Genomic DNA, 26485 nt, shown 5'->3' with positions numbered 1-26485 from the left:
ACAGTACCTCATTGGCTGTGAAGTGCTTTGGGATGGCTTGGAGGATGTGAAACATGCTGTATAAATTTGTCCTTTAAAGCATGTACATAATAGTAATGGTACCCTGTTGATCAGAGGGCATTTTTTTTTAAAACCCGTTAAGTAACCAATAGCTTAACATTGCAGCTGTATATGCTCTCTGTGCCAGATTTGGTGTATCTGACTAACAGATGAGAAAATTTGTACCTATTTTTCTCAAATATGGACAAGAGTGAGAATTGCAAAGCCAGTTCACCAGAATCCGAAACAGCCAACAATTTGAATGAAAATTCAGGCCTGTTCTGAGTCCTTACCAGTGCATTAAGGAAAATTAGGAAACAATTCTGAAATGGAACATCTTAAGGAAATATTGTTACACATTTCATATCATCTGCTAAACAATTTCAGAAGCAATGGGGTGGACAGGTGCTATTACATAAGACATCCAAACACTTTACAGAGGGAGTGGATATTCTCTCAAGTTTGAAAGATTGGGGGGGAAAAAAAACAAAAGGGACTTGTGCTGTGAGACTAGATGTCACTACTACTGAAAGAAAAGTTGGGGAGACGAAACTAGGCTTGTTTGGGGGTAACTTGTGTGAGAAATTGTGAGCACTGGGCTTTAAGGGCAAGACATAATTTGGTAGTCAACAAGTGACTTGTAGAAGTATTGGGGGGCCAGCCATTTGTTAACACAAATGAGTATTACAACCAGGGATTTTGATCAATTTAACTGAGTTTTTATTTGTGAATTACTTGCTCCTTTTTTTCTCCTCCACTGGAGGCAAAAAATGGGAAATTATAAAGCAGTTCAAAAGTATTCATCCCCCTTTGCTCAGTACTTATTTGAACTATCTCTTGTAGCTATTAGAGCTAGTAGTCCTTTTGGATAAGTCTCTATAGGCTTTGCACAATGTGAGGGAGTAAGATTTGCCATTCCTCCTTGCAAAATTGCTCAAGCTGTGCCAGGTTAGTTGGGGAACAATGGTGGACAGCAGTCTTGACAATTTAATAGAGATGTTTGATCGGCTTGAGGTCAGGTCTGTGACTGGGCCACTCAAGGACATCAATTTTCTTCATTTGAACCCACTCCATGGTTGCTCTGGCAGTGTGCTTTGGGTCATTGTCCTGCTGCTAGATACACTTCCTCCCCGGTTTAAGCTTTCTGGCAGAGGCGAGTAGGTTTTTATCCAGGATCTTTCTATTGAGCAGCATTTGTCTTCCCATCAATCCTGACCAGCTTTTTGCCACATGTACTGCTTAGAGTTGAAGCCAACAAGTTCCACTTTAGTCTCATCTGACCACAAGACCACTTTCCATATCTTTATAGTATCTTCTTTGCAAATTCATTATGGACAAGAATTTTTTTTTAGCCAAGGCTTCTTCCTTGCCACTCTTCTATAAATACCCTTTATGTGCAAGGCCTTGGAAATAATATTTTTCCAACTTTTTCCACCATAAGCTGCACTGAGCATTGGGGTATGTTTGGTGCGTTTGAGATGGTCTTGTACCCTTCCCCAGATTTGTGCTTCTCTGTTATCATTTCCTTGACTTATCTTGAATGCTCTTTGGTCTTCATTTTGGTTTGGTCTGTTGAAAATCTACCCTACTGATAGACCTTACAGAGAGTGGGGATATTTATTCTTATGAATTCATTGAAAACAGGTGCTCTTCCAATTTTCTATATTATCAACCTAACCAACTCACTCAATTTGTTATAGTATTGCACCTGAGGAAATTTAGTGTAGTATGTAATTACATAATGGATAAATACTTTTTTGGTGTCACAATTTTGGTTTTTAATTTTTAGTAAGATGTTGGCAGGTTTTGGAGTTTTTCTTTTGATTTTACATGATGCACAATATTTTATAGATTAGCTTAAAATCCCACCAATATATTTTAGAAAATGAGACAGTAAAATATGAAAATAGCTGTAGGTGCAGAATACTTGTCCAAGGCACTAAGTCAAAATTGAGATCAGAATGTAACACTGACTTGGCTTGGAAATTTGTGAGTGGGTGAGAGAGTGGGGTATAAAATTCAATGCTCTAATTGCCAATAGTAGGGATTTGCTTTCCCTTTTTTCAACTTTTTACTATTTTTAATGATGAATAAAATTGAGCTTGCAGGTAACATCAAATGAAGTTGCTGAGATACAGATCAAGCAGGGAAAACCAGCATAACAAAGATTTATTATCCCTGACTTAAAGGGTGTGAAATCTGTTGTCTTGTGGCAACAGTATAGTGCAAAGAAATAAATTAAAGAATAATGCAAAAACAGGAATAATAATTTAATGTTTATGGATTGTTCAGACATCTATCTGATGACAAAGGGGAAGCAACTTCCTGAATAGTTGAATGTAGGTGTTCATACTCCTCTACCATCTCCCTGATGGTAGTGTGGAGAAACATGCATTTCCCAGATGCGAGGGTCCTTAGTGATGTGTATTGTCTTTTTGAGACATCACCTCTTGAAGATGTCCTTGATGGTGGGGAGGGTTGTGCCCATGATAGAGCTAGCTGAATCCACAAACCTCTGCAGCTTCTTTCAATCCTGTGCATTGGAGCATCCATACCAAGCTGTGATGCAGTCAGTCAGAATGTTCTCCATAGTACATCTATAGAATTTTGAGTATTTGGGGACATACCAAACTTCCTCAAATTTCTAATAATGGCCAAGAATAAAGTAACCATCTTCAAACTCGAGTAAATATTTGCAAAATATTGCAGTCCTTAGAACTATAACGGTATTTTTCATGTATAGCCAAATTATTTAAGCTTGCAGATATGTATAAATGTAATCATAATGGCTAATGGAATATTGACCTTTTTGTTTAGAGGGATGAGGAAAGAGGTGGAAATCTTGCTTTAGTTGGCTAAAGCTCCATATTGAGCTTGTATGGAATACTTAGTTTCAGGCTTGGAGCACTCACCTTGGGGATTATGCTTATGATCTGTTGAGCATGAAAGTTGCATGCTGTAAATATTGAATGCTGTAAATATCCCCCCCCCCCAGAATTTGATATATTGAGTATAGGCATGATTGTCACTGGCACAAATTTTTAGGGAACAAGTTCTTACAATTCAGGAAGGAAACTAAGGTATCAACACAAAATGGTGGAAGAACTTAGCAAGTCAAGCAATATCTATAGATGAGTGGAAAATATTGATGTTTCAGGCCATTCTTCCCCCTTCTCTCCTTTTACATTCCCCATTCTGGTTGCCCTCTCACCATTTCTCCTCACCTTCTCATCACATCCCACTGGTTCCCTTCCTCCCCTTTCTTCCATGGTCTACTCTCCTATCAGATTACTACTACTTCTACCCTCTACCTCTCACTTATCCATTGACCTGCTGGCTTGTATTATTTCTCTCTTCCCATCTCCCTTTCTTTCCCCCCCATATCCCTTTCTTTCCCCCCCATATCCCTTTCTTCCCCCCATCTCCCTTTCTTCCCCCCCCCACTATCACGTTATTCTGGCTTCTGTCCTCTTGGTCTGAAACGTTGAATGTTTATTCCTCGCGATGGGTTCTGCCTGATCTGCTGAGTACCTCCAGTCTTTTTTGTGTGCGTTTCTCAAGATTTCCAGCATCTACAGAATCTCGTGTTTAAAGATTTGTGGAAATTTGGAAATTTCTTTCTGGCCCTGCCCAAAATGGTAAACTTTATAGGTCAAGGCTGCTTTTGTGATAGCGGGACAGGAGGCGGAGCTAAACTGCTAAAGGCGGTTGAACTGTAGATCCATAATCTAATTGCAATAGTTGACGGGCTGAATGACATACGGTTTCTATGCTCCCAAGTTAACCAAGTGTTTTTGACCATGGCAAACTCTACTGAGACGCGAACGTTGTTTCAGGGCATAATTTGATGTTTATGAATTTATTGACTTTTACCTTTTTAATTCTGATAATTGTCTCTCAAGATAGCTGTTGGAGTGCTACTGTCAACCTAATAGGCTTGTCAAGACTCGTGCGTGTTGGGAAGACTGACCTGTTCTACTTTGTTGGAGGGAGGAGGAAGCTGCTGTTTTGCAGTCAGTTTCTCGTCCCTCCCATTCCTCTCTATTAACATTTTAACATATTTCGTGAACTGATTTGGATACTTGTTTTGTGGAAGATTTTACAACAACGAAATACTTCGGCGTTTGGAACCGGCTGATTATCTGCTGGCCCCTGTGCTTTAAAAGGCAGGCGCTAGGACCCAAGCGTCTCTCTAATTCCAGGCGGTACTGGTGGAAATGCATTGAGTCGAGGAACTGGTTGCGCGCAGGAGGTTTTTAAAGTTAATTGTTTTCGTTGATCGTGCGGGAGACTGTGGCACATCGGGAAGGTGAATGAAGCCCAGTTATAACTCCTTACTGAAGAGCACTTATTGAGCTGTCTCCCTGACTTGCTGCAAGTTTTTCGACCAGTGGAATTTTAATCACGTTTATGAATTGAAGTGGTGATGGGGACCCCGGTCAATGTTCGGAGAAGGATCCTGTCCAGGGAAATGTCGGAGGATGAAAACGTGATGATAATGATTAAAGAGGTAGGAGATGTCATTTCTTCCCTCTCAAGTACTTTTTTTTAAACAATGTTGTATTTTGCGATACAATACCTTGGTTTTTATGTAAAGTCCGAAATTACGTTTTCGTCAAATCGGCTCTGGGTTACCACATATATCCCTCAATTATACCATGCCCCAATGTGAAGTCACCCGAGGCGAACTATACAAAACAACATACAAAACAGGAACCAGATTTCCTCTAACTTCAGAATTATTCTGCGTTACATACCACGGTATGATTGAAGCCCAAGACCTGTAGCTAGAAATGATTTTGTAGGCGTGATACGACATCAAGAGTTTCGAGTCGGAATTTCCTTTTCCCTTGTTTGTCTAACTACAGACACTCCCAACAACCTCCTACCTTTAATCTAGTTTGGACTCCACCTAATCATCTAAATTCACAGAATAGAAATTCAATTCAGTTAATCGTGCTTCCTAAAGGAAACAGCACTTTGTATTTAGTACATTTTTAACACAACAAGGAGCTTTGAGTTTGAACAGCAATCAGTTAAGGCAAATGATGTGCTGCCCTTCGTTGCTGTAGGTTGTGAATACAGGAGCAAAATGTATTACGCAATTATACAGAGCTGCGGTATAACCACACCTGGAGAATTGGACACCAAGTAGGCTTACTCAAGAAAATATATACTCTAAAGTGGAGCAAATTTCACCAGACAGATTCCTGGAAAGTTGGGACTGATACACGAGAAGGGATGGGTTGACCAGGCTTACATTCATTGGAGTTTAGAGGAGATCTAATTGAAATTCACTGTATTCCTAATGGCCCAACAAAATGGATGTAGGGAGGACGTTTCCCCTTCGGGTCGGATGCTTAGAAGAAGGGACTACAGTCTCAGGATACGGGGCAAGGGGTTTAGGACTGAGATGAGGAGAAACTCAGAAGGTGGTGAACGTGAAATTCATTACCAGAGGGCGGTGTTAGCCACATGGCTAAAAAGATGGAATTAGTGACCAACAAAATTTGTGACAAGTGTGCAATGTTTAGTTGGAGGATGTTGGACAAGCAGTCTGGGGTGTGATGATGGCAGTATTAAGCTGTGAAAGCCAATCATGTGACATGTATCTGTTTATCCCAGTGTGACGTTCTCATTAATGATCTTTTGCATGTATTGACTCTTGCTGGGAAGACTGTAGATTCTTCACCATTCTGGAGGAATTGGGACAAAGCCAAAAACTTTCTGTTGGACTTTATCCCAACATCCATACTTGGATGGCATTTAGGAGCTTGAGCTAGAGCTGCCTGAGTTTATCCTTCTCCAGCTTGGAAGGCTAGAAGTCGATTGTAACATTCTTGCCCTACCCTTAATGTAAATTAACAGCACAAAACTATTTGACTAATTACATGTGTTCTCTTCCAAGAACAATCATAAATTAATCATATTTCTCACCATTGTTCTGTATCCAATTTTAGTCAATGTATCTCAACCACTTCCTGTAATAAATTGTTCAATGTTGAACGGAGACATTTGCCATCCCTTTCCCTAAGTTCAGTAGCAAACTTAAATTGACAACCGTCTCCACTGACTCTGCAACTAGAGGAAGTGGTTTTTCCTGATTTAGTCAAATCTGCTAAGATTTTTTAAAATATTCTTTTTATCTTTTTATTACAAAAAAAAGCACATCTACAAAAACCATGACCTTAACAAAATCTAATTAAATATTGAGCAGCAAAAGGGAGAAAAATATAAAGGCAAAAGTAAACGTAGCAGAGGTGCACTGCACCAAAAAACTTCAGTTCTCACCCCGTGAGAAAATCCAATACAGGGCCCATATCCTTTCAAAGATGTCCCCTCTGTCCTCATTACATAGTCTCAGTCTCTCCAAGTGTAAAGTATTTGCCAGTTCTCTCAGCCACAGATCGTACGTAGGCAAAGAGTCCATTTTCCACATTTGCAGGATTAACTTCTTAGCAATCACCATGCCAAACAATACAGCCTTTTTTTTCATACATACTGGCTGAAGGTAGGGAGCTTGTTGCTGCAAGGATGGCTATAAGTGGGTCTGGTTCCCACCGCTTCCCAAAAGCTTAGAGAAACTGTGAAAAATACTTTTCCAGTATGTATAAAGCTTACAACATGACCAGAATGAATGTGACAAGTTACTGTTCACAGATTTACATCTATTACAAACTGGTGAAACATCAGGGTAGAAACTGTGCAACTTTTCTTTGGAATAGTGAAGCCTATGTATTGTTTTAAACTGTATAAGTCTGTGTCTGACGTTGACCGAACAATCATGTATACTCTTTAAACACTCATCCCAGACCTCCTCTCTGTTCTATACCCAATTCATCCACCCATGCCTGTTTAAGACCTGCAGTATTCACCCGAGCTCCATTATATAGGATCGTATAAAAACAGGATACCACACTACGAGTAACAGGATCAAATTTATTTATTGCCTCCAGGGACTCATGTTTGTCTAAAACTTCAAAGTTAGGTATATATATCCAAACATAAACTCGAATTTGTAAATATCTAAAAAAAACTAGATACAGGGATATTGTAAACTGCTTGTAACTGCACAAATGAGGCAACGTTTCCTTTAATATATAGGTTACCTACAATACAGATGCGCCTCTGTTTCCAGGTAGAAAAAATGGTATCATTCAGTCCAGGCAAAAAGGAATGATTGTTACAAATCAGAGTGTTAATACAAGTTTTTGGGGCCTTAATGTGTAGTTGAATCTGCTTCCAAATTCTTATAGTGCTGCCAACCACAAAGCTGTTACTAAAATGTGACTTATTAACTGCAGTGGGGCTATTAAGGAGAGCTGGTAAGGAAGTCTTCTTTCAAAGCACTTGCTCTATGAGTAACCATGCTGGGCACGAGTCTGAAGTAGAGGGTGGGCCTTTTTTCCACCATGTAAGAATGGATAGGTGGGCAGCCCAGTAATACATTTTAACGTCTGGTAGGGCAAAACTGCTTTTTTAGTAATTCTAATGGCTTTATAATTCCAAATGAAGGGTATAATAATTGAATCCAATTGCTTAAAATATGAGAGAGGAATAAAACATGGAATTGACTGGAAAAGATGAAGAAATTGTGGCAGTACAATCATCTTGATTGCATTAACCCTCCCCACCAAAAAAATTGGAAGGGTTTTCCAAAAGTCAGTATTGCATTTAACCTGCTCAACCTTGTTTCACCAATTCACTTGCAAAAGGTCATCTGGGTTTTTTGTAATAGTCACACCAAGATAGGAAAAATTATCATAAGTTATTTTAAAGGGAATGGACTGTAAATACGCCGTATTAACCACTGCAGTGACTGGCATTAGTTCACTCTTATCCCAATTAGTAGAGAAACCTGAGAAACTGCCGAAATTATTAACTAGAGTCAGAAGGGCGGGTATTGATGTTTGTGGGCTGGAGATAAAAGGACATCGTCAGCGTATAACAAAAGGTGATGTTTATGTCCATGCATATGAATGGCAGATATCAAAGGGTCCTGTCTGATGCTAACAGCCAGTGGCTCAATGATAACTACAAACAAAAATGGAAAAAGGGGACAGCCTTGACGAGTCCCACGATGAATTGCAAAAGGGGAGGAAATATTCTGATTAGTGATATAGAAGCAGATGGGTGTGAATAAATTATCTCAATCCATTTAATGAAAGATGGTCCAAATCCAAATTTCTTAAGTGCAAACGTCATATATGGCCATTCCACTTGGAAATCTGCTAAGATTTTAAAGAACAACTTTGTATGAAATACAAGTGATTCTGCAGATGCTGGAAATCCAGAGCAACATGCACAAAGTGCTAGAGGAACTCAGCAGGTCAAGCTGAGTCTATGGAAATGAATAAACAGTTGACATTTCAGACCAAGACCCTTCAGGACTTGAAAAGAAGGGGGTCGAAGCCAGAATAAGAAGATGGAAGGAGGGGAAGGATGTACAAGCCAGAACAGTGGTTCACAACATGGGCGAAATGACCCCTCCCCCACCCCCAAGGAGCCACAAATTTAAAAAAACAAGAAACTGAGGGCCACAGGAGTTTCAGAATGGCCCATGATAAGTTTGCTGTTTTAATGAAATATGACTAAAATATATAAACCAGAAGAAATATGTAATTTAATTGGAACCCTGAATGAAATGAATAGTAAAATATGCTAGATGATGCAAATGAGGCAACAAACCAGCTTAGCTTGGTGTGTGTGGGAGTGCAATGTGGTTTTAGTCAAGCTCTTCACCCACTATCAAAAGCTCGTAACCATCTTTATGCTCTGAAAAGAGGTGACCTTCAATAATCTTTAACCAAGTTGCAACCAGATATTCAAAAACTCACTAGTTTGCATCAGTCACAAGGATCTCACTAAATACCCTAAGTAACAATATTAAGCACTTGTTCATTGCTGGTTGGAAGAATATTATATTATAAATAATCTTATTCAGAGCTTTAGAATAGCTTTATTTTTCATAGATACCTGTAACATTATATTTATCATGTAATACCTATTAGTGTTTGTGCATGGCTAAGTGGTTAAGGCATCAGTCTAGTGATCTGAAGGTCGCTAGTTCGAGCCTCAGCTGAGGCAGCGTGTTGTGTCCTTGAGCAAGGCACTTAACCACACATTGCTCTGCGATGACACTGGTGCCAAGCTGTATGGGTCCTAGTGCCCTTCCCTTGGACAACATCGGCGGCGTGGAGAGGGGGGACTTGCAGCATGGGCAACTGCCAGCCTTCCATACAACCTTGCCCAGGCCTGCGCCCTGGAAAAACCTTCCAAGGCGCAAATCCATGGTCTCACGAGACTAATGGATGCCTTTTTTTTTTAAAACAACCTATAACCTGCTAAATATTGACTATATATATAAGAATAATTAGAACAGTTGACCAAAAAAAAAACACTTTAGCAACTAACAGAGACTGTGGAGGGTGGGGTCCACAGAGGTAAATGAAAGTCACATGTGGGCCACAAGTAGAATGTGGTTCAGAACCACGGAGCTAGAAGGTGAAGCCAGGTGAGTGAAGGAGAGGGGATGAAGTGAGAAGCTGGATGGTGATAGGTGGGGAAGGTAAAGGGCTGGAGAAGAAGGAATCTGACAGGAGAGGAGAGTCCACCATGTGAGAAAGGGAAGGAGGAGGGGGCACCGGAGGAGGTGATGGGCAGGTGAGGAGGAAGATGTAAGAGGCCAGAGGAAATTGGAGAAATCAATGCTTATGCCATCAGGTTGGAGGCTACCCAGACAAAATATAGGGTGCTGCTCCTTCAACCTGACAGTGGCCCCGTCAGAATGGGGATGGAATTAAAATGGTTGGCCACTGAGAAGTCCTACTTTTTGCAGATGGATCGAAGGTGCTCAGCAAAGGAATCCCCCAGTATATGTTGGGTCTCACTAATGTAGAGGAGGCTACATCAGGAACACCGGATGCAGTAGAGGACCCCAGCAGATTCACAGGTGAAGTCTTGCCTCACCTGGAAGGACTGTTTGGAGCTCTGAATGGAGGTGATGAAGGAGATAAGTGCAAAGGAGAGACTAGTGAGGAGGGATGAATGGTCAAGGGAATCACGGGGAGCAATCCCTGCGTAAAGTAGGGAGTAGTGAGAGGGGCAGGTAAAGATATGTTTGGTGGTAGGATCTCATTGAAGATGGTGGAAGCTATGGAGAATGATGTGTTGGATGTGGAGACTCATGGGGTGATAGGTGAGGGAGGGAGGACAAGAGGAACTCTATCCCTGTTAAGGTGCCTGGAAGATGAGGTGAGCACAGATGTCCAGGAGATGTGGGTGAGGGCAACATCAATTGTGGAGGAAGGGAAACCCCATTCTCCATCAAAGGAGGATATTGTCAACTAACTGATGTAGGGGCCTCAAAAGGCATTACTTGTAAGTGACTTGACTCATGAGTGTTTGGATGCCATTTCTTGAAGTCTCTGTATTTTGAGCTCAATTTTTCCCGGTATCAGTGGAGGCAAAACCCTAGAATCAGTTTTTTTTTTAAAATGATTCATTATTCCTATAGTGGACTGTAAGGTTATCTGGTTGCTTGTGCTTATGTAGGGTGAAATGGCCTTTGTGGTTTTTGAATTCCTTATGTTACATTTTGTACTTGGGTTTATTCCCTTGTTATTCATTTATAACCCCCTCACTGGACTCGTTTGCAAACTTGCCTTGATAGCCAACTGGGCTAACAGTAACGTAACTCAGTGGTGAAAATCCACCTTTCACAAACAATACACATCTAGGGTTAGTATAGTTGGGGTTCAACCAAACGGGAATGTTGTGAACAAGAGAAAATCTGCAGATGCCGGAAATCCAAGCAACACACACAGAATGCTGGAGGAACTCAGCAGGCCAGGCAGCATCTATGGGAGAAGAGTACAGGCAACGTTTCGGGCCAAGACCCTTCAGCAGGACTGAAGGGTCTCAGCCCTAAATGTCGACTGTACTCTTTTCCTAGGAATGTTATGATGTTCTGATTAAAGAAACTTTGATTTGAGTGAATGCTGTGTAAATACTGCCTGTACACAATTATCTGTTGGCAAGAAATAACAGATTGTACACCGCATAAAATTATAAAGAAAATAGATTTACCAATTTCAGCTTTATCAGTTAATAGGGAAAAGAAAAGGACCTATTAGAGTTGAACCAGTCCAATGTGCAGATAACTGTTGGATCTCATGCTGGAGTATTCAGGGGGTGTACCTCTTACTCACGTGCTGGACCCACCATCTGCATGAAAGCACCCACCACATTTTTAAACTGCCCTCGAAGACCATCTTGAACGAACTGGCACTATCAGGAGTAATGGCCTTTCCTCCTTGGAGCCATTCATCTGCACAAAGCACTTCATGCAACAGGGACTCTCCTTCCAATGGTATTCTGCAGCATCTTCCCTTCTGTCCCAATCCACAGCTTCCACCAAAAGACCCCAAGCCAGACTACTGTCCTTCAGAAACCTCTTCCCCACAGCTCTCTGGAACCTTCTCTCACATCCTACAATCCTGATTGGGTGACACACATTCCTCAGCTGGACAACGTGAGTCCTCATCTTAGTCCTCTTTCCAGCATGGCACACTGCTTTTGCAGAAAACTGCTAATATAAACTACCTCACAGTGTAGCAGTGGGAATCTTAACTGGGATATTACACATTGAAAGTTGTTAATCTTTAAACCAAGTACACATCAGCCACCATTTGCTGAAATCAGATCCCATGTTCACCCTTAAGCAATGCTACACATTATTCACAGTGCAGGGACATGTGCTGGGTAACAGAGAGGCAGCCCTACCCCCAATAATCATTAAGAATGTGTGCATATATTCAGGTCCCTTTCCAAAATCAGTTACATGTGCATACATCATGGACACTGGAATTTGAGAGTGCATTTTCATGTATTGTGGCTGTAGAACAATTGTTAAGGAGCAGGGGCAGGAGCATTAAGTTTAGAAGAATTTTAGAAAATAAAACTCATACCTGATGAGAAATGATAGACTTCAGAGGTCCAAATGTGACAGGAAAGTAGAGAAATTGGTGGCTTATTGGCAGCTATGTAAACAAAGATGTGGCTTAGAGCTACTGTATTGGATTTTCCCCACTTCACATGACCTAGTATGGCTCTATTCCTGCTATACTTTAGTAGTATTAATTGCTGGAACTGGGTTCCTGACACTTCCCCAGGAGCTGTCATTTGCTGTATCAGTGGGTTATCTCTTCTTCTCCCCTCCCAGCCTTTTTTAAAAAAAGAAATCCATACCAAGTGAGAAAATTGTGGAGGATGTGCTTTACTTACATAAGAAGGGGTGACTAAAGTGGAGTGGATTTTTGTTTGTCATTAAAAGCTGCTCGGAGGTGCCAAAGGATAATTTTAACACAACCCCAGAGCTTGCAATACAGCACTTCACTGGAATGTTAAAACACTTAATATTTTGCTTCACTTGTGAACAGGCATGTCAGCAAAATCTCAGACAAACTACTATAGATGCATAATAGAGAGTATCCAAACAAGTTACATCACAGCCTAGTATGGAAGCACCAATGCACAGGAATGGAAAAGTCTATAGAAAGTGGTGGATACAGCCCAGTCCATCATTGAGTATATTTACATGGAGCACTGATGCAGGAAAGCAGCATCCATCTTAAAAGACCCCCACCATCCAGGTCATGCTCTCTTCTCATGTCTACTATTGGGTAGGAAGTACAGAAGCCTTTGCAGCAAATGCAATGTTAGCATTCATTTCAAGAGGACTAGAATATAAAAGCAAGGATGTAATCCTGAGACTTTATAAGGGACTGGTGAGGCCTCACTTAGAGTATTGTGAATAGTTTTGGGCTCCTTATCTTTTTTTAAAAAGAGATGTGTTGATATTTGAGAGGAGATCCATGAAAATGATTCCGGGATTGAAAGGGTTATCACATGAAGAGCATTTGATGGCTTTGGGCCTGTGCTCATTGGAATTTAGAAGAATGGGGAGGTGGGGTAATCTCATTGAAACCTATTGAATGTTGAAAGGTGTAGATAGAGTGGATGTGGAGAGGATGTTTCCTATAGTGGGGGAGTCTAGGACCAGAGGGCACAGCCTCAGAATAGAGGGACATCCATTTAGAACAGAGATGAGGTGGAGTTTCCTTAGCTAGAGGATAGAGAATCTGTGGAATTCATTGCCACAGGTGGCTGTGGAGGTCAGGTCATTATGTGTATTTAAGGTGGAGGTTGATAGATTAGTCAGGGTGTGAAAGGTTACAGGTAGAAGGCAGGAGAATGGGGTTGAGAGAAACATGGATCTGCCATGATGGAATGGCACAGCAGACTCAATGGACTGGATAGCCTAATTCTGCTCCTATATCTTAAAGGTCTTTGCTCCCACACCACCAAGTTCAGGAACCACCATTAGGCTCCTGATTCAGTATGGATAACTTAAATCACCACTACTCTGAAATGATTTTATGAACTACAGACTCAATTTTAAGGATTCTTTACAACTCGTGTTATTCTTTTTCTGCACATTTCACCTTCTATTGCACATTGGTTTTTGTCAATCATTGTTTATAGTTTTTCTTAAATTCTGTATTTTTTCTGCAAGAAAATGAATCTCAGAATAAGCATTTTGATGACGTATATACAGTATGTGTTTTGATAATTTACTTTGAACTTGGAGGTCATGTGATTTCCAAGTACTTTTAAGAGATCATTATTCTTGAACTCGTGTGACCAATCACAGATTCTCCATGGAGCGAGAACATTGGTGTCATGCAAATATTTCCTTAATAGAACATAGAACATAAAATAGTACAGCACAGTACAGGCCCTTTGGCCCACATGAATTGTAATTCTCTAGGAAGCAGTTACAGTAAAAATGCTGCTGCTTTGAATGCTGTTCTTAGTAGTCCTGCAAGTGGAAAGGTCCTTTAAAAGTTGGTAAGCAATCTTTTTGGGATTGGATTTTTCTGTGTCTGAAAAGGGGCCAGAATTGCTGCTTCAAAATATGGAAAAAATCACTTTGATTAAATTATCTGTAGAATCTAAGAGCTGCTTGGCATTCCGAAGCAAATAACAATTGTGAAGGATTTTCAAGTCTGCTTCCAATGTGCTAGAGAATTTGAGGCCAGAATTAATTAGGAAATATAAGGATAGAAGGCATACAACATGAAACACTATTGTTTCTGTTGCTACTGATGACAAGAGTGGAACAATTCATGATTCCGCGGAGGCTGTGACGCCAAGTATTTGCAACATGTGGATAAGAATCTCTGCCAGTGCCTGTCTTGTTCACTTTTTAAACAATGTTTCTTGTGGCTCTTCATTTTCTCCTTATGTGGGCATGCTTTGCCTTCTCTGGTTCCAGGTCCAGATGATGTGAGTGAGATCATAACTTTGTATAAATCCACACCCAGTATAAACATTTCAAAGTCCCGCAATTCTGTTGGTACTCCTGAAATGTCACCTGTCTATTTCCTTCTAGAACTGAAAATTGTAGTTGAATGAGTGTATTGATGAATCGGACAGAGAAAGGGGGGAGGACAAACGTTGAAGAGGAAGTATTAAGGAAAGGATTGCTGAATATTGCAACATCATTGCTTGAGTATGGTAGAGTAGCAAGGTGGAGCGCGGCCTATCTTTCGAATGCTGGCTGTTACATTCCAGAGCAATGAAAATGCCACATGACGTGTGCAGCACAAAAACCTAAATCTACCTCCTGGCAGTGGAAAACCCAGGTGTAACCCTGCCCAGTAACTTACAACAGCACACTTTCCAAATCTGTTAGGTGTGTCAGGACCAGCATGCTTGCTGTTTGGAAGCCAGCAAGCTGCAACAAGTCAACACAGCGCAGATTGCCTGTGTGAGTTCTTTAAGATTTTGGATGAATCTGCAAGGAAATTTGTAACTTCCACACAGGTGAAAGTGCGATATTTAGCAGGAATATGAAATTTGAATTCAGTTTGTAATTTATCCTTATCAAAGCATCAACCTTAATTATTTAATGTAACCAAAGAATGTATCATTTTCTTTACACTAAATTGCAAGAAAGTAAAATAAGAGGTGAGGGAATCATCATGAGTTTTGTTTGTACCAGAAGAAGCCAAGAGAGTTCACAGATGCTATGACTTCCATTTAGGTCATTGAGGCTTCTGAGTGAATGTGGTATTGAGCAAAATCCATCAGGGAGGACTCAATTTTACATAAGATGTGGAGGGTGTTTAAAGATCAATTCCACAGAGTACAGGAAAGGTATGTTCCTGTTAGAAGGAAGGATGGAAAGATAAGAGAACCTTGGATGTCCAGAGATGTGATGAATTTAGTCAAGAAGAAAAAGGAAAAGTATGTAAAGCCTCAGAAATTAGGATCAAACAGAGCACATGAAGATTATAAAGAAGCCAGAAAAGAACTAAAGGGAATTAGGAAAGCCAGGAGAGGCCATGAAAAGTGGTTTAAGGTGAATCCCAAGACATTCTATACATGCATCAAGAGTAAGGAGATAACTAGGGAGAGTGTGGGACCACTCAAGGATAAATGGGGGGGGACATTTGCTCGGGGTACTCATATGAAAATGAGTGTTTCAGTATTTACCAAGAAAAAGGATATGGAGGACCAGGAGATCAGTGAGTGTATAAATACATTAGACGTTTAGATGTCAAGGAGAAGGAAGTGTTGGGCCTCCTAATATTAAGGTGGGCAAGTCCCCAGGCCCTGATGAGATTTACCCCAGGTTATTGAAGGAGGCAGAGACGAGATTGCTGGGCCTTTAACCAATATCTTAGTGTCCTCTCTAGCCACAGGCAAAGTCCTGGAGGACTGGCAAGTGGCTAATGTACCTCTATTTAAGGAGGGAATAAGGGAAAATCCTGGAAACTAGACCGGTGAGTCTCTTGTCAGTTATAGGAAAATTGCTGGAGAAAATTCTTTGAGATTGGAAATCCATGGCCTAATTAGGGAGAGCCAGCTTTGTGTGGGGCAGTTTGTGTCTTACCAACTTGATTGAGTTTTTGATAAGGTGACAAAGAGATTGATGAGGGTAGGACAGTGGATGTTGTCTACCTGGATTTTAATAAGGAGTTTGACAAAGTCCCTCAATGGAGGCTAATCCAGAAGATTAAGGTGCACGGAGTCTACAGCGAATTGGCTGTTTGGATTCAGAACTGGCTTGCACATGGAAGCCAGAGGATAGTGGTTGAAAGGACTTTTTTGAGCTGGAGGTCTGTACTTAGTGGTGTGCCTCGGGGATCTGTGCTGGAACCTCTGCTGTTTGTGATGTATATAAATGACCTGGATGAAAATGTAGATGGGTGGGTTAGTAAATTAGTGGATGAGGTACCAAGATTGGTGGAGTTGTGGATAGCGTAGAAAACTGGCAAAGAATAGAGCACAATATAGATCAGTTGCCGATATGGGCAGAGAAATGGCAGATGGAGTTTAACCCAGATAAATGTGAGCTCTAGAACCTTGGTAGGGCAAATGTAAGGAGACAGTACACTGTTAAGGGCAAGATCCTTAAGTGTTGCTGAGCAGAGAGATCCTGGGATCCAAGTTTGTAGCTCCTTGAAAGTGGCTACACAGGTCAATAAGGTGGTTCAGAAGGCTTATGGAATGCTTGCTTTTGTTAGTCAAGGCACTGAGTTCAAAAGTCAAGAGGTTATGTTGCAAATTTATAAAACTCTGGTTAGGCCACATCTGGAGTATTGCATACAGTTCTGGTTGCCTCACTACAGAAAAGATGTTGAGGATTTGGAGAGGGTGTAGAAGAGGTTTACTAAGATGCTGCCTGGTTTAGAGGGCAGTTGCTATCATGAGAGGTTAAATAAGCTTGGGTTGCTTTCTCTGGAGTGACGGAGGCTGAGGGGAGATCTGAGAGAGGTTTACAAGATTGTGAGAGGCATAGATGGAATGGACTTGAGAGTATCTGTTTCCCAGGGTAGAAATGTCTAATACCAGAGGGCATGCATTGAAAGTGAGACGGGGTAGGTTCAAAGGGCGATGTGAGGGGTAAGTTGTTTTTTCACTCAGTGGTGGATGCCTGGAATGTGCTGCCTGGTGTGGTGTTAGAGACAAATGCATTGAGGTATTTAAGAAACATTTAGATAGGCACATGAATATGAGGAAGATGGAGGGATATGGACTTGGTGTAGGTAGGAAGGATTAGTGTTTGGGTGTTTTTGATTTGCTTTTTAGCTGGTTCAGCACAACATTGTGTGCCAAAGGGCCTGTTCCTGTGCTATACTGTTCTGTGTTCTCTAGGTAGGGATTACAGTTTTGTTATTGGATGAATAAATCAAGAGTCCTGGGCCAACAATCTGGAGGCCCAAGTTTGAATCCTACCACGGCACCTGTGGAATTAAAGTTCCATTGTTAATAAGGAGAAAAGTCATCAGTGGGTAATTCTGTTGACATCAGTATCAACCTTACCTGGTTCAGCCAATATGTGACTTCTCTGTGATTCTTAAGTTAGATTAGATTCAACTTTATTGTCATTGTGCCGAGTACAGATACAAAGCCAATGAAATGCAGTTAGCATCTGACCAGAAATGCAAAGAATAGTGTTATTTGCCAAATAACTGCGAATAGAAAGTAAGTGCTACAGCACACAAATATAAAAATACTGAGACAATACAATATGGGTGCAATACTGCTTAGCGTTGTGATGTGAGGTTCAGCAGGGTCACAACCTCAGGGAAGAAGCTCTTCCTGTGCCTGCTGGTGCGGGAGCGGAGGCTCCTGTAGCATCTACCAGATGGGAGGAGAGTAAAAAGTCCATGGTTAGGGTGAGATGCATCCTTGATAATGCTTTTTGCCCTGCCCAGGCAGTGCTTATGGTAGATGTTCTCAATGGTGGGCAATTGGGTGCCGATAATCCACTGGGCAGTTTTCACCACCCGCTGGAGTGCTTTGAGGTCTGATACGGGCCAGTTGCCATACCACACTGAGATGCATTTGGTGAGTATGCTCTCAATGGTACAGCGGTAAAAGTCCGTCAGTATCCTGGGACAGAGGTGAGCTTTCCTGATGCTCCGCAGGAAATAAAGGCACTATTGCGCCTTTTTGATCAGGTTGGAGGAGTTCAGGGATCAGGTGAGATCCACAGAAATGTGAACACCAAGGAATTTGAAGCTTGATACACGCTCCACTACAGCTCTGTTGATGTAGATGGGGATGTGAGTGTGGCTCCTAGCATGCCTGAGGTCCACAATGATCTCCTTGGTCTTCTGGGTGTTAAGGGCCAGGTTGTTGTTGGCACACCACACAGCCAGGTGCTGGACCTCGTCCCTGTAGGCGGCCTCGTCATCCCCTCTGATCAGGCCAACCACCATGGTGTCGTCTGCGAACTTGATTATGGAGTTAGAACCATGTACAGGAACACAGTCATAGGTGAAAAGGGAGTACAGAAGAGGGCTCAGCACACAGCCTTGAGGCACGCAGGTGATCAGGGTGAGAGTAGAGGAGGAGAGGTTGTCTAACTTAACAGATTGGGGTCTGTTGGTCAGAAAGCCCAGGGTCCAATTGCAGAGGGATGAGCTGATACCAAGCTGGTGAAGTTTGGTGATCAGCTTGGAGGGGATCACAGTATTGAATGCCGAACTAAAGTCAATGAACAGCATTCTGACATAAGAGTTGGGGCTGTCCAGGTGGGTCAGGGCAGAGTGAAGTGCCATGGAGATGGCATCCTCTGTTGACCTGTTGGTGCAATAGGCAAATTGATGGGGGTCCAGGGTAGTGGGCAGACAGGATTTTAGATGTGATAGAACCAGTCTCTCAAAGCACTTTGTAATGATGGGGGTGAGTGCAACTGGGCGGAAGTCATTCAGGCCTCTAGCAGTCGAATGCTTCGGCACTGGCATGATGGTGGCGATCTTGAAGCTTGTGGGGACAACTGCCTGGGCCAGGGACAGATTAAATATGTCCATGAGGACCCTGGCCAACTGCCCTGCACAGACTCTGAGCACACGGCCAGGTATTCCATATGGACCAGCTGCCTTCCGTACATTCACCCTGCTCAGGGTGGCACAAACATCAGAGGTGGAAAGTGAGAGAGGCGGTTCACCAGGTGGGAGATCTGCTTTGAGGGTGACCTCCTTGTTCTCTCAGTGAAAGCGAGCGTAGAAGTAATTGAGCTCATCAGGGAGGGAAGCAGAGCTGGAAAGGGGCACAGTACTAGGTGGTTTGAAGTCTGTAATGAGCTGTTTGCCACGCCACATGCGCTGGGGGTCTGAGGAGTTGAAATGCTCCTCGATTCTCTGTTTGTATATGTGTTTAGCCTGAGAGATTCCCCTCCTCAGGTTGGCCCTGGCTGAGCTGTAAGCCTCCCGGTCTCCTGACCTGAAGGCTGAATCTCTGGCTTTGAGCAGGAGGCGAACTTCTCTGTTCATCCGTGGTTTCTGATTGGGGAAAACTTTTATTTGTTTTTGTGATGTCACTTTGTCTACACACTTGTTGATGTGCTCAAGGACAGAGTTGGTGTATAAATCAATGTTAATCTGAGAGTCTGTGGTGGCATGGACAGCAAACACACTCCAGTCTGTGTGCTGGAATTGGTGCTGAAGAGCAGAGTCAGCACCCTCCAGCCAGATGTTAATCGTCTTCATTGTCGGTTTCACACTTGGGTATACTTAAACATGAATGTGAAATGGAGAAGGGATACAATTAGACAGGCCATCTGACATGATTCTCCATGCTGAATTGAGACATGGTGAAATACTCCCAACTCAAGAAAATCTTGCACGATCCTCTTTCAGCATCTGGGCACTGGTGAGGAAATTGGAAGGTGTCCCACCGACCCAGCAGACTGACATGATCGTCCTTGCAAAATTGTAACTTAAAGGCAATAAAGTAGGCTCCTCTTTGACAATCCCTGAACATGTGCTGACCCACCCAATGAGACAGCACTGTACGTGCATACTGGATGCACTGACCCTGGAAGTCCGATGTAGTCTCGTGGCATCAGGTCAAACACCGGCAAGCAAACCTCAAAGTTCAAAGGCAATTTTATTATCAATGTACATATGTCACCACATATAACACGAGATTCTTTCTCCTGTGGGCATACTCAGCAAATCTATAGACTAGTAACTATAACAGGGTCAATGAAAGATCAACCAGAGTGCAGAAGACGACAAACTGTGCAAATGCAAATATAAATAAATAGCAATAAATAACGAGAACATGAAATAACAAAATAGTCCTTTAAGTGAGATCATTGGTTGTGGGAACATCTCAATGAATGGGTAAGTGAATATAGTTAACCCCTTTGTTCAAGAGCCTGATGGTTGTGCTCTTCTTGAACCTGGTGTTGCGAATCCTGAACCTCTTTTACCTCTTGACTACCACATCCCTTGGCTGATGAGTTGCTGCTCCTCTTGTGTTCTACCAATTTAATCTAGCTAATCTCTGCCTAATCAGTCTACTGTTCATCATCAGCATCATGGTAGATGTCACTGGTAGCATTATCAAGCAGCACCTAATGCCAGTGAACTGCATATCTGTGCCAGTGCCACTTTGCTCCAGACCTGGTCCAAACTTGGACCAAAGAGCATAATTTCAGAGGTGAGAATGATTGCCCTTAACCTTGAGACAGGATTTGACTGAGTGTAGCATCAAGGAGCCCTGGTAAAACTGAAATCAGTGGGTATAAAGGAGAAAAGATTCCAATGCTTGGAGAAATACTTTGCACAAAAGTCAATTATGTTAATCCCTAGACCTAACTGCAGGAGTTCCTCGGGGTAGTGTCCTTGGACCAACCATTTTAAGCTGTTTTATCTGCGACCTTCCTTCCATCACATGATGTTCACTGGTCATAGAACAACATTCAGTCCCATTCACAGCTTCTGAGTCAGTGAAGCCCAATTCTGTGTGCAGCAAGACCAAACCAACATTTAAGGGGGATAGCTGGCAAGTAATGTTTGTGCGTGGCACAATAACGTTGCAGTGTAACACTATTACAGTTCCGGTGACCTGAGTTTAATTCTGCCAATGTCTCTTGAGTTTGTACGTTTTCTCCATGACTGCATGGGTTTCCTCTGGGTGCTTGGGTTTCTTTTTTGGCAGCAGTGAAGTTCCTCCATTTGTCTGTATGGAAGGATTCTTCATTGCTGTTTCCATAAGAATTGTTTTCTGACCAGTCAGGGTCGTTGGCCCTGAGTTGAACCCCCAAACCCGGACGACTGGGGGGCTGCTCTTAGTATGGCCTCTACCCTTTTACGTTTTTGGCATGGGTGACAAAGGACCAAAGCACAAGGCCCTGACTCCAACCATTACCTACTGTCACACCCTAAATATCCTGTGGTCACCACTGATCAGAAACTCAATGGGGCCAACCACACAAATATTATGCCTGTGAGAGCAGTTCAAAGTGTGGGCATTGTGTAATGAGTGACTCCCTTCTTGACACCCCAGAGCCTTTTCACAGTCTACAAGGCACAAGTCAGAGTGTGATGAAATCCTGTCTACTTGCCTAGATGAGTGCAGCTCCAAAAAGGGTAAAGATGCTCGATGCCATCCAGGACAAACCAACCCAATCCATCCACCACCTTAGACATTCATTCCTGCACCACAGGCACACAGTGGCTGTTGTGTGCACTATCTACATAATGCATTGCAGTTACTCACCCAGACAATTGTGATAGCACCTCCCAAACCGAAGACCGCTATTCCTAAGAAGTGTGGTAGGAGTGTGAGGACACCACCACCCTGAGGACCTCTTCCTTCCCCAAATAGCCCTCTGTTCTAATTTGTAAAGGTCTATGATCCTTCATCATCACTGTCTAATTCCTGGAACTCCTTCCCACCCACCCCCCCCCCATGGGCTGTTGGGCCTGTACTGTTCTATGTTCGAAGGTTTTTATTTTCATGTTTGACAAAATGCACCTTTAATTTGAGAGAGATTTTTTTTTTTGTTTAATTAAGCCTCTGTGAAGCAGCTTGGAATATTTGCAAGAGCTGAATGAATGCAAATTTTTCACCATACAACCCTTCATATATTTATGACATGCAAAGTATCTTTGTAGAATTCCACCCCATTAAGGTGTGTATTTTATGATTTGGTCCCCATGCTTAATTGTACTTGTTCATTGGGTTGTTTTGTGACTGGACAGGCCTCGAGTGTCCAGTTTTGAACCTGGCGAGTAGGACTTTTGAGGCAACAGGACATCTTTTGAAAACAGCTGGTGAGAATAAATAGTGCTGCTATTGGGTGTAAAATTTTGAGCTGAGTTAAGAGGGATGGAATGCACAGCCCGGTATCGTAAATGCACTATGACAAAGTTATGAAGGTTAATTTAATCTGCTATTGACATTTTCGTTATGCTTATTATTTCTTCTGGTTTGTTCCTTTCCTCTACCGAATGTGGATGTCACTAATGTAGCTGAAATTTATTGGCCTTAAACAATGTCTGTGTGTTGCTGGAAATGCAGGATTTTAAACCTGGAAACGATGAATATTTATAGCATTATGTTTCAAAGTTAGCATGGAGTGTGATTTGAAGATGATCCTGCAGTTAGAGGTTACCAGGCACCTGCTGCTCTCCTCTTTTTCAAGGTGGAAAAGGTCATATGTTTTAGAGACAGCAGACTGCAGGTGCTGGAATCTGGAACAACAAACAGTCTGCTGGAGGACACAGTAGGTCAGGCAGCATCAGTGTTGATGTTTCGTGCTGAAACCCTGCATCAGGGCTGTGACCCATTGCATTCTGCCATCAGATTATTTTTGCTGGAGTGTTCAAGTTCAGGTTCAAATTCAAGCTTATTGCATAATAATGACAAACACTCATTGGAGTGAAAATCTGAAACAATGTTCTTCCGGACCAAGGTGCACAACACAGTTCATGTAACTCACACATAACATGTAAAGTAATGTTGCAACAAATAAATTAACAAATACTAAAATGTAGTCTAGAAGATTGACATTTAGCATAAGGTGCACTTATGACACAAGTTTAAAAAAAGTAAACAGTATAACACTACTGGCACTTCATGTGTGATGAGATATGGGTGGTCGCAGGGAGTTCAGTAGTCTCATGGCCTGCGGGAAGAAGCTGCTTCCCATATTAACAGTTCTTGTCCTAATGCTACAGTACTTCCTGCCTGATGGTAGGGGATCAAAGAGATAGGATGGATCCTTGACCATGCAGTTCTCCTGATAAATATCTGGGTGGAAGGGAGACCCTGATGATCCTCTCAGCAATGTTCACAATCCTTTGTAGGATCTTGTGGTCAGATGCCTTGTAATTCCTGTACCAGACGGTGATAAAGCTGATCAGGATGCTCGATGGTGCTCCTGTAAAAATTGGTTAGAATGGGGGGGGGGGGGGGGTATGCTTTCTTGACTAAGGAGGTGATGTTGTGGGACCAGGTGAGATTGTTTGTTATGTGCACTCCCAGAACCTTGGTGCTCCTAACTCCCTCCACGGAGGGATCGTTAGCTGAGTGTTGATGGTGTATACTGTACCCTTCCACAGTGGTGATGGAGATGATGAAAGTGTGGAGTGCCAGTCAAGACCTGGATTGTGTCAATCTAATTCAAATTAACTTACTTATCACACGTATATTGAAAGATATAGTGAAATCCATCATTTGTGTTAGCACCAACGAAATCTAAGGATGCGCTGGAGGCAGCCCGCAAGTGTTGGCACACATTCCGGTGCAAACGTAGTATGGCTACAATGTTCAGCAGAACAACACAAAATGACAACAAAACAAGCCCCTTTGCTCCCTTGCACTGAAAGACAGGCCTCCAACCCCAAGACATCTTCACCTCCAGGACTCCACTCCAAGGCCCAGGGGCATCAGGCCTCTGACTTATGGACTAACCGGCCCAGGGGCCTTGACGTCTGGACTCGCTAAATTCAGTCTTCTACCTTCAGACTTTGACCCCAGTGTCAGAATATCATCAGAGATGCAGATATCCAGGCAAGTGGAGTGTTCTGTCACCTACTGACTTGCACATCTTTTGAGATGAAGGAGGAAGCTGGAGCACCTGTATTAAAAATAGATCATTTGTTATTTGCACAGTACAATCTTAAATGGAGACCTGGAAGTGTTTTTCCACTTCATTAAAGGTGGTAGGACATGTTTAAAAGTGGATTTTGTTTTAAAAATACACTATACACTTCCTGGCTTTATTTATAGGCACAGATAACGAAAACAAGGAAGTTCTACTTAAACTTTAGTATAAATTGTTGAAGAGATTCATCTGGAACATTGTGTTCAGTTCTGGGCAGAACACATTAGGAAAAACATGGGCTTGGAGAGGATGTCACTGAGATTCATTGCACTGATAACACAAATGTAGAGTTTGACTTGTGTTATAACACTGGAGAAGCTGGTATTGCTCTTCTTGGGGCAGTGATTCAGGAGCTTTTTAGTGAAGTTGGCTGAGACTATAACCCTCTGAAGTCTCTTTCGATTCTTTATTTCATCAGGAGTTTGAGGAGATTTGGTCTGTCACCAAAGATACTTGCAAATTTCTACTGAGGATTCCAGAGTACTATGGAGAGGATTCCAGCTGGCTGTATCACTGTTTTAGTTTGGGGGGGGTGCTACTACACAGGATTGAAGTAAGCTGAGCAAGCTGCAGAGAGTTGTGAACTTAGTCATCTCCATCATGGGTACCAATCTCTGTGGTATCCAGGACATCTTCAAGGAGCGATGCCTCGAAAAGGCGGCATCCATCATGCCCTATTCTTATTATTACCATCAGGTAGGAGATACAGGAGCCTGAAGGCACACACTCAGCAATTCAGGAACAGCTCCTTCCCCTACGCCATCAGATTTCTGAATAGACATTGAACCTATGAATACTACCTCACTGCTTTTTTATTTCTGACCTTACGCCACTTATTTAGTTTAACTATTTAAGTGTGTGTGTGTGTATATGTGTATATATATATATATATATATATATATATATATATATATAAAATTACATGCTATAAATTGCGTTTTTTTTCCCTCTGTGTATTGCATTGTACTGCTGCTGCAAAGTTGAGAAATTTCATGACGTGCTGGTGATATTAAATCTGATTCTGATTATATTAGCACCTCCACACCAGACAGTGATGCAAACTGTCACAATGCTCTTCTCAGTACATCTGTAGAAATTTACTAAAGTCTTTGATGCATCAAATTTCCTCAACTAAAATACTGCCATCTTCCTCTTTTTACCTGCCTCCATCTGTCATCTTCCTGCTTTCTCCCAACTCCAGCCCTTCCCCTCTCCTACCTGGCTTCATCAGTTTGCCATTCTTCACTGCCCCACCTGTTTGGTCCACCAATCACCTCTGGCCCCTGTCGCACCACTCCCTCTCTTTTCTCCAACTATCTTTTCTCTGCATTCTTGGTCTTAATAAAGGGTCTTGACCAAAAACATCAGCAATTACTTTGCCCTCTACAGATGTTACTTGACCCACCAAGTTCCTCCAGGTAACTCCATCTACAGTCCCTTGCGTCTATCAAAACTATGCTGCCCATATCCTAACTTTCATGTTATTCCACTTGTCCAATACTTCTGTGCACAATGACCCATATCAACTGCTGGTTTTTAAAATTTTATCCTTGCTTTCAAATCCCTCCATGGTCTTATCCTTCCCCACCTCCATCCCTCCCAACCTCTGAGATCTCTCTGCTCCTTCAGTTCTGGCCTCCTGCTCAAGCTTTATTTGTCACATGTACGTACGTTGAAACATACAGCAAAATGCAATGTTTGTATTAATGACCAACACAGTCCAAGGATGCGCTGGGGGCAGCCCGCAAGAGTTGCCATGCTTCCAGTGCCAACATAGCATGCTCACGACTTACTAACCCTTAGATGTGCTACTTTGGGATGTGGCAGGAAACCCACACAGTCGTGGAGAGAACGTACAAACTCCTTGCATACAGCAGCCGAAATTGAACCATGATTGCTGGCACTGTAAAGCGTTATGCTAAATGCTACACAAGCTTGCTGCCCACAAGCATGATGCTCTGCCTTGCCAACCATGCTACCAGCTGCTAAGATCCTAAACCCTCCTGTTTCTTTACCCTTCCATGGCTTGATGTCAGAATATGTTGGTTCCCTGAATACTTTGGGACAATTTCACTGTATATAAAAACTGTATGAAGTTGTTGGTAGTGGGTAAATAGTTGAAAGAGAAACATTTACAAGGCTGTGGGGAAAGAACAAGAAGAAGGGACTGAACATCTCATTCAAAGCATGAACACAATTGACAGACCAAATGGCCTCCTTATACACTATATCAATGTTTAATTCTAAGCACTAATTGTAAAACTCAGTAACCAGTGAATTGGATGGAATGGTTGAGTATAGAAAAATTACAGCTCCTTGACCTCCTTCCATATTTCACAAACCAATCTTCCTGAGCAGTTTGCTTGGGTAGCAGTTCTTTGAAACACTCGACAGTGACTTTTGACATGGGAGGCAACTGCAAGGAGTATGATCTCACATAGCCGGTCTTGTCTTCTACCCTGCCCA

The 26485-nt window shown here is 42.2% G+C and overlaps 1 protein-coding gene across 1 annotated transcript in view; it reads left to right on the top strand.

The window, feature by feature from the left end:
• The first annotated feature begins 788 nt into the window (after nt 1-788).
• LOC140191766 (uncharacterized) overlaps nt 789-26485 on the top strand; it is a 51163-nt gene continuing 25466 nt past the window's right edge. The window contains exon 1 of the mRNA XM_072249487.1: nt 789-4549. Coding sequence (XP_072105588.1) covers nt 4466-4549 — 84 coding nt within the window. The 5' untranslated portion in view covers nt 789-4465. The remainder of the gene's footprint in view (nt 4550-26485) is intronic.

Source organism: Mobula birostris, chromosome X (assembly GCF_030028105.1).
Source record: "Mobula birostris isolate sMobBir1 chromosome X, sMobBir1.hap1, whole genome shotgun sequence".
Lineage (NCBI taxonomy): Eukaryota > Metazoa > Chordata > Chondrichthyes > Myliobatiformes > Myliobatidae > Mobula > Mobula birostris.
The sequence above is the reverse complement of the archived record's forward strand: the minus strand, read 5'-3'. Positions and strand labels throughout refer to the sequence as shown.